This window comes from Hippopotamus amphibius, chromosome 7 (genome assembly GCF_030028045.1).
Source record: "Hippopotamus amphibius kiboko isolate mHipAmp2 chromosome 7, mHipAmp2.hap2, whole genome shotgun sequence".
Taxonomy (NCBI): domain Eukaryota; kingdom Metazoa; phylum Chordata; class Mammalia; order Artiodactyla; family Hippopotamidae; genus Hippopotamus; species Hippopotamus amphibius.
Window position 1 is genome coordinate 79,890,910 of NC_080192.1, and position 8,923 is coordinate 79,899,832.

Genomic DNA, 8,923 nt, shown 5'->3' on the forward strand with positions numbered 1-8,923 from the left:
AGAGCTGGCTGCTCCTGGTGGTCTCTGGTCATTTTCTGACACTCAATGAACAGCTTAATTGGCATTTCTCATCGGCTTGGGGGTGTCTGAGAATAGCGTTGTTTTTTAATTTAAATGCTGAACAAAAGAAGAGTGACCGTTAGGATTGCAAGGACAAAGCTGATAATCTGCATCTGTACTAACGATTTGCAGCCTTGTCACAATTGGTGGTGACTTCACAGTGGGAGGACTGCTGAGCAGTTAGGACAGGAGGAAGAGGGGAAAACACAGGCACACCTTGGAGATATTGCGGGCTCCGTCCCAGAGCACCATAATAAAGCAAATATCGCAATACAGCAAGTCACATGACTTTTTCGGTTTCCCAGTGCATATAAAAGTTATGTTTACACAATGCTGTCGTCTATTAAGTGTGCAATAGCATTACATCTAAAAGAGCAATGTAAATGCCTTAATTAAAAATGCTTTATTGCTAAAATAAATGCCCAAACCATGACAGTAGTAACATCAAAGATCACTGATCACAAATCCCCATAATGAATATAATGATAATGAAAAATGTGAAAGTTTGAGAATTACCAAAATGCAACACAGAGACATAAAGCGAGCAAATGCTGTTGGGAAAATGGCTCCGAAAGACTTGCTTGACATCCTATTGCCACAGACCTGCAGTTTGTAAAATATGCAATATCTGCAAAGCGTAATGAAGCAAAGCTCAATAAAATAACATGTGCCTGTAATTGAGAGAGAGAATATTTTCTTGTATTTTCAACTGAGCATCTTTACCTTCCAGGCATTTTAATTCTAGGCAGTTTACAGCACCGTCCCCAGATGGTCTCAGGAGGGCTGACTCCCCCGGGGAGCAGGGGGCTCACAGTTGAAGAGAACCCACCAGAAGGGGAAGGTTCCCTGGAGTCCACAGAGCGCTGTCTCTGTGCAGATGTATTTGCACATACGAATTCCTCTCTCATGGGTAACGTTACTGGCAGTGACACACAAAGCCTATTGCTAAACCATTTTCCTCTCTTACAGGACTTCAGAAGGCAAATGGCTTGCTTCAAAAACACTGAGAATTGAGAATGTTAATAAAAAAAATCTAAACTTTTTGTATAATTGTACTGCGGCCAGCAAGGGAGGCATAGACACCAAAAGCTTCATCTTGTTGAAAAAAGGTGTGAGAAATTTTATTTTGGGCAGTTTGTGGAAACCTAGAATGTTGCAGCTGAGAGACCTGTCGTAGCTCATCGCTTCCTCATCTTACACATCAGGAACTAAGCTCCTGAGAGGTGAAGGGTTCGCCCTGTGTCATAGACGTTCAGGGCAGAGCTGGTACCCAGCCCTCGCTGCAATCCCCTGTGCCCTGATTCCAAGCAGAGAATGAAAACCTCAACTGTTTTCTTTTTCTCTCAATCATATTCCAATCCTATGTAGCATCCAGGGGCCCAGAGTGGGGAGGTGGGTGGAGCTCAGGGTTGGAGATGCTGGTGGGTGAGGGCTGCAGGGGAGGTGGTCTGGGCAGCTCTGGCACACTCTGAACAAAGGAGGAAAGTTTGTAACTTGGTGTAGGATGAGGCCAGTGGTCCAGGAGTAATTGCCGCCTCCACCCTACCTTAGCTGGGCCGTGGGCACAAGGGCCCTTGGGTGTGGTCCTTCATTCAACAAAGACTAACTTGGGCTTCCCTCTCTTGGGCCAGTCCCTGGACAGTCCCTGTCCACAAGTGGACAGTTAGTTGATGGCTCTGATCACTTGGACTCAACGTTTTTCAGTGCCCACCTGATAGAGGGCATCCTCCATCAAAACGGTCCAACTGCCATCCTCTACCAAAACAGTCCAACCCAGGGCCACAGGCTCAGGAGCTGCTCAGAAGTAGTTCTGTAGACTGTCCTAGATCGGTGCATGGCTGTGCTATCTCTGCTATAGACGTTTCTACCTGATCATTTTTTCCTTCTGCTGGACTTACAAATGTCACCTGGGGAATAGGGTCTTCAACCCCACCATTAGTCCCGGAGGAGTGTTTGGGCCAATGTAAGAGTGTGTGTGTTTGTGTGGCACAGTCATAAATAAGTAGACCTTTCAGAGATGCAGGAACCCCAGGGGCTGGCTTTATTCAGAGTTCACTTACTAAGCAATGATGGTTGCTTCCTTACATCCTAAGAGTTAATTTTACTGGAAAGATAAATCCTAAAATTATGTCAAGGTGGCAAGAGCTTTATGCAGGCTTATACTCTTTAACCTAGAAATCCCACCACCATTAGAATCTACTCTAGGAAAATAATCAGGAAGATCGATAAGGTTTTATGCCTATGTTCATTTTAGCATTACGTGTATTTATGAAAAACTGAAGTCAATGTAAATATTGAGATGGTATGAATTGTAATTTTAAAGACCTAGAGAAATGCTCATAGTATAATGGTAAGCAATAAAGAGTGATCATCATATGGTCCCAGTTAAGTAAATATTTTCAGGGAAGAAAGAAAACTTAGAAGGAAATGTACTAGCATGTTGGCAGTGCTATTGCCATGCTGTGGGATGGATATTAAAAATTATTCTATCCTTTATACTCCTCTGTTATCTCATGTTGTCCATAATGAGCATAAACTGAGTCAATCGTCCTCTGGTTTATTTAATCTTCCTCCAAAACAGCAACTCTATAAGTGAAGGAGGAAATATTATTCGTTTCATAGCTATACTGTGTATACAGATGAAATACTAAGGTCATCAGTGACTTTCCCTAGGATACAAAATAGGTGATGGAGCCAGGCTGGAGCCCACACAAGCTCAGCTCAGCACTTGCTCCCTCAAGATGCTGTGCCTTCATGTTATGTTCCCAACCCACTAGCTGAGGTTTATGTGTGGGTCTCTCTGAATTTCATCCTAGTGTCTTATCCTCCTAGAGATCTGACTTCCACAGGTAGGGACAGACTACACTGCAGTGCTTTCAGTTCACGTCTCTGAATATCCTTGTATATGTTTTTATTCTTTAAAAACTGGAGCAGAAAGATCACCACTGGAGACTAAAGGAAGGAGTGTGGAGTAACTCAATGGAAGGTGTTGGGTAGACAAGTAGATTTGTGTTCAATGTAAAAGCTGACCACTGTAGAGTGATGATAGAAGACACTGGTGAAATTTCTCTAATTTTCCCTTTTTCTTTTTCTTTCTAGAAGACATGGTTGACATCCCAGGCCACATCTTCACTAGAGGAATGATTGTAGCTGTTTTGATATCAGTGGTCGTCGTGTGCCTAGTGACCGTGGGTTTCATTTATAGAGTTGACTTGGTCCTATTTTATAGACATTTCATGGGAAGAGATGAAACCTTAGCAGGTAATGAATGTCATCATGCTGGGATTTCTTACTTTATGATTTCATTAAGAAGCTGTATAAATAAACATCAATCTTCACCTCATTTAGCTTATGTTGTTGACAATGGCAGTAGAGGTTTTCCATAAGAAAAATTGATCTGAACAAATCATCAGTTATGAATGTTGTTTGGGCCACTTCTTCTTGTGCTTACTTATCTGTTGCCAGAAATTGTTTTCTAGTTGTTTCATGCATGTGTGTCATGTCCTTCTAAATGCCCTGTGAGATGGTTGGGCCCAGGAACTGTGTGTCTGAATGTCATTGCTCACATGCCATCTAGTACCTTATATATTGTGGACACTCAATAAAATTCATTTAAATTGAGTTGAATTGGGAATTCCCTGGTTGTCCAGTGGTTAAGACTCTGCACTTACAATACTGGGGGTGAGTGTTCGATCCCTGGTCGTGGAACTAACATCCTACATGCCATGCAGTGCAGCCAAAAAAAGAATTGTATTATGGTTAATTATTTTAACCTGGCAAAGGAGGCTGCATGATGTACTTGTAAAAACCATGAACTACATACCAAATGACCTGAGTTCTAGTCCACTGTTTACCTACTCCTACTTCTATCTGGTGACTGTCTCAGTTTCCCTATTTTTGAGGGTGACCAGAAGTCCTCAAGATTCAAAATAGTTGCCAGATTAAAAAAAAAAATCAATCTAACTCATGGCACTTGCTTTTGTTTCTCTCTCTCTCTCTGTGTGTGTGTGTGTGTGTGTGTGTGTGTGTGTGTGTGTGTAGAACATACATAGTTCAAACATCAAAAGTCTTAGAAATTATAACACATGCCTACTTGTCCCAGGCCTGTTTCCCACCTCATCCCCCGTTGATGGTATATCCAATGATTATTAATATAGAATCTTATTTCACTCCTGTTTAAAAGACAAATTTTGGCATGCTATGCACCCTATTCTGAACTTTGCATTACTCTACCTTGGGTACCCTTTCATATTAGTTTATAAAATCTCTCATTTTTTAGTATTGCACAGTGATTTATTTCTGTGGATGTATCACTATTTAGTCGTGGTGTGATGGACGTTTGGTTGCTTAAGGCCTTTTGTTGTTGCAGAGACAATGTGATAGTTACTGTTTCATATGTGTAACTGAAGGAAAAATTCCCTAAGGTGGAATTACTAGAAATGCAGAGGTAGATACAGTTGTTATTTTGATAGATGTTGCCAAATTGCCCTGCATATTTCTCTATGACCTACCACCTTCAAAGGATGGGAGTACATTTTTTTTTCTCATAGGCTTACCCACAACCTTTTGGATATTTGCCAATCTGATAGATAAAATCTGAGAGGTATCACAGTGTAGTTTTCATTTGCATTTCACTTACTATGCAAGAATATGAGCAACTTCTCATGTGTTTAAGACTCATTCGTATTTCCTTTCTCAAAGTACCCATTCATATTCTTTGTCCATTTTTCTATTGGGTTGTTGACTTTTTTTTTTTTTTTTTTGCTTGCTCATTTCTAGGAGCTGTTTTCATTTTAGAGAGGTTAGCCTATTGTCTATAATATAAAATGCAAATAATATTCCCAGGTTGCTGATAGTGATGTGCTTTTGACTTTGTTGTGAGTGGTGTGTGGAGGACTTTTTCATGTGCAGGCATAACTCAGCGATACTGTGGGTTCACTTCCAGATATCGCAATAAAGTTAGTAACACAAATTTTGGGGTTTCCCCGTGCATATAAAAATTATGTTTATACTATACTGTAGTATATCAAGCGTAAAATAGAATTATGCCTAAGAAACAATGTATGTACCATAATTTAAAAATACTTTGTTGCTAAAAAGTGCTAAACATCATTTGCGCTTTCAGCAAGTTGTAATCATTTTGCTGGGTCTTTTTTGGAGGGTCTTGCCTTGATGTTGATGGCTACTGATTGATCAGGATGGCAGCTGCTAAAGCTTGGGGTGGCTGTGGCAATTTTTAAATATAAGACAACAATGAAATTTGCTGCACTGATTGACGCTTCCTTTCACAAATGATTTCTCCGTAGCATGCGATGCTGTTTGATGGCATTTTTCCCACAGTAGAACTTCTTCCAAAACTAGAGTCAGCCCTCTCAAATCCTGCTGCTGCTTTATCAGTTAACTTTATGTAATATTCTAGGTCCTCTGTTGTCATGTCAACAATCTTCACAGTATCTTCACCAGGAGTAGATTCCATCTCAAGAAAACATTTTCTTTGCTCACCCACTGAAAGTTTCATCATGTAATTAAGTCACATCTTCAGGCTCCACTTCTAATTCTAGTTCTCTTGCTGTTTCCATCATAGCTGCAGTTATTTATTCCATGAAGTCTTGACCCCTCAGAGTCATAAAATAATTTTCATATTTTTCCTGAGTTTTTATAGATTCATTATTCACATTTATAACTTTTAATTTACTAATATAAAAGATAGCAAAGTTAATTAATTTAGCTTTGAGCTAAATTTGTCATTAAGTTATAGAACTATTTGTTTTCTGTCAAAAATATTTCATTCTTTTATTTAATAGCTTCACTGAGGTATAATCAGTATACAAAGAACTGCACATATTTAATGTGTACTATTTGGTGCATTTGGACATAAGGATGCTATATTTAACTTTTCCTTTTCAATGATTCTGTTCCCATTTTTCAGAACTTTCACTCAAATTTATACTTAAACCCTTATTTTCACACTAATTAAGAGTCAACCTTATCTCCTAGATGGAAAAACATATGATGCTTTTGTGTCTTACCTCAAAGAATGTCAGCCCGAGAACGGAGAGGAGCATACCTTTGCTGTGGAGACTTTGCCCAGGGTGTTGGAGAAACATTTTGGGTATAAGTTATGCATATTTGAACGTGATGTGATGCCTGGAGGAGGTAAGAAAGGGAATATCAGATAGAAAGCTAGTGGAGATACTTTCTTTTTAAAAGTTGAATAGCTTAGCCTTAGGAAAGGCTGTTCTGCTTGCCTAAAAACAAACAAATTAAGTGGTCCTCTAAAGCAGAAATAACCAGCTAAATCAATACAATCAACAGTGAGAGGGTGAGCAAATTGCACTACTTCTAAAAATGGCTTCTTGGGGACCTGGTCTAGGACTTGAACTCTTCACCTGGCTTTACAGTTCTCTGAATCTTTGGAGAAACGGAGTGGGCATTCCATTTTCAGAACCAGGTCCAGAATTATTATCATGAGGCATTTATCTAGAAGTAACCCACAGTAAGTAAGAATACCTCTTTTGATAATAGCTTGTATAGCAGACCCAGTTCCTAATTTAATATGTGATCTTTTGGACTATAAAGCATGTTAATTCTTACCGGAAAATGTTTCTTCTTTATCGTGTTAACACTGGTGAGAAAATTGAAGTAAAAACTAGGAGTGATGGCAAAGGATAAATAAAAGGAGATTGGTGGTTCCTAACATACTTTAGTTGTGAAATTCGATTTTGTAATTAATATGTGACTACATATATGGAAGTATATTACAGTTAAAAATCAAAGAAATTTAGTAACATTTCCACGTTTTCTCTGAACGTCTTCCAGAGCTTTGAAGTCTTCCAGAGATTTGGAATCTGATATCAAATTATTGGATGCTGGCGCATCACAAATGATGCGATACAAATGTCTTCCTAGTTAACCATCACTCATTCCCTCATCCAGCATTTACTGAACACCATCCTTGTGACAAATTCTGAGCTGGACATTGAGGATAGAGCAGTAAATAAGAAACAGTTGTCTTCCTCCCGGCCGCATCCCCCCACCCCCGCCGGGTTACAAGTTAAGAAAGAAAAATATTACAAATTAGAACAAGAAAATACTTTTTAATAATAAGTAACTTCTCAAAAGAAATAATATGCCAAATTTTCAGACCCATTCAACACTGATATTTTTGTGGGTCACTCTTTGTATCTAAGAAGACCTGCTGTCACTTACAAAGTATTTCTGCTTGGTTTACATCAATTTTATTATATTGGATTGGCCAAAAAGTTCATTTGGGTTTTTCCATACGATGTTACAGAAAAACCCAACCGAACTTTTGGGCCAACCCAATATTTCTGTTATTTTCTAGGAGCCATTTTAAAAACAGATTTCTTCTAATTCTTAAATAAAAATAAAGAATGTTCATATATTCAATTGCAGCTAGTTTTGGTTAAAAACTCTATTTGAGAAGGGCTAGAGGTCTGGAACAGAGGTTGTCAGTCTACCAGCCATGGGTCAGGTCTGGCCTGCCACTCTTATTGAAACAGCCACACACATACATTCATGTGTTGTCTGTGGCTACTTTTGAGCTATACCAGCAGAGTTGACTAGCTGTAACAAAGACAGTATGACCTGCAAAGGCTAAAATATTTACCATCTGGCCCCTTTACAGAAAAAATTTATCAACCTGTGGTCTAGAATAATGGCAGGATTTAAAAAAAATTTTTTAATTTCGAATCTTAACATGTTCCTCCATGCATATAAAGAAGCAAGATAGTGTCATAGTTAGGAATATATATTCTGGAACCAGACCACTTTGGTTCAGATTTGGGTTCTGCAATTTACTAGCTGTGTGACTCTGGGCAAGTTACTTAACCACTCTGTGCTTTGGCTTCCCCATCTGTAAAATGGGGGTGATCACAATACTTTCTTCATTGGGTCATTATGATGATTAAATAAGTGCATATACATAAAATATTTAGAAGAAGGTACGGCCCGTACTAAATCCTAAGTACGTAGTCATTGTATCATTGTGTAGATGATTGCTTCTTTTAATAGGCGTATAAAGTTGAGAATTAATGATTTGTCTTAAAGAAAAACATATTAGTGAAATTGAGTTCATGCAAAATAGGACTGTGCAAAATGCTTTTTATCTCATGCCCACCCTTTCAGTTTTCTTAAATTAATCTGCCACCTCTTGTACTTTCAGCTGTTGTGGATGAAATCCACTCATTGATAGAGAAAAGCCGAAGGCTGATCATTGTCCTGAGTAAAAGTTACATGTCTAATGAAGTCAGGTATGAACTTGAAAGTGGACTCCATGAGGCACTAGTGGAAAGGAAAATTAAAATAATCTTAATTGAATTTACACCTGTCGGAGACTTCACCTTCTTGCCTCAATCGCTGAAGCTTTTGAAATCCCACAGAGTTCTGAAGTGGAAGGCCGATAAGTCTCTGTCTTATAACTCAAGGTTCTGGAAGAATCTTCTTTATCTGATGCCTGCAAAAGCAGTCAAACCATGTAAAGATGAAGCAGAAGTCTTGCCTGTTCTTTCGCAGTCCTGATCTTCAGAAAAACTGAGCAGAAGAAGCCAATCTTGACAATCTGGGAACTGAATGTTGATATCAAAGGGCATTATTCAAATATTTAACTCTACTCTGTGAACGTCCTACTCACAGTCTGAAGGTGACATTTGTCATTAGGTTGCCGGGGATAAAATTAAACAATGAGCTATGGTCATGGGCTCCCAGAAGACCCTGGAATTCAACAGAAATAGGTCTCCTGTTTCTCCTTCTTTCATAACTGGATGCAAGTTCTCTGTTCAATCCCATATTCAGCGACTGTGAGACTGGACACGGTGCACAATAACTTATACCTTAAAATAAG

At 39.0% G+C, this 8,923-nt stretch overlaps 1 protein-coding gene across 3 annotated transcripts in view; it reads left to right on the forward strand.

Moving 5' to 3' along the window:
- The window catches only part of IL18R1 (interleukin 18 receptor 1), a 30,178-nt gene extending 21,544 nt beyond the window's left edge, over positions 1-8,634 (forward strand). For 2 of the 3 annotated variants that reach the window (XM_057742706.1, XM_057742707.1), the window contains exons 7-10: positions 1,030-1,169; positions 3,160-3,321; positions 6,058-6,216; positions 8,246-8,634. In XM_057742706.1, coding sequence (XP_057598689.1) covers positions 1,030-1,169; positions 3,160-3,321; positions 6,058-6,216; positions 8,246-8,601 — 817 coding nt within the window. In that variant the 3' untranslated portion in view covers positions 8,602-8,634. The remainder of the gene's footprint in view (positions 1-1,029; positions 1,170-3,159; positions 3,322-6,057; positions 6,217-8,245) is intronic. The other variant, XM_057742709.1, reaches the window with a different exon arrangement.
- The last annotated feature ends 289 nt before the right edge of the window (positions 8,635-8,923 follow it).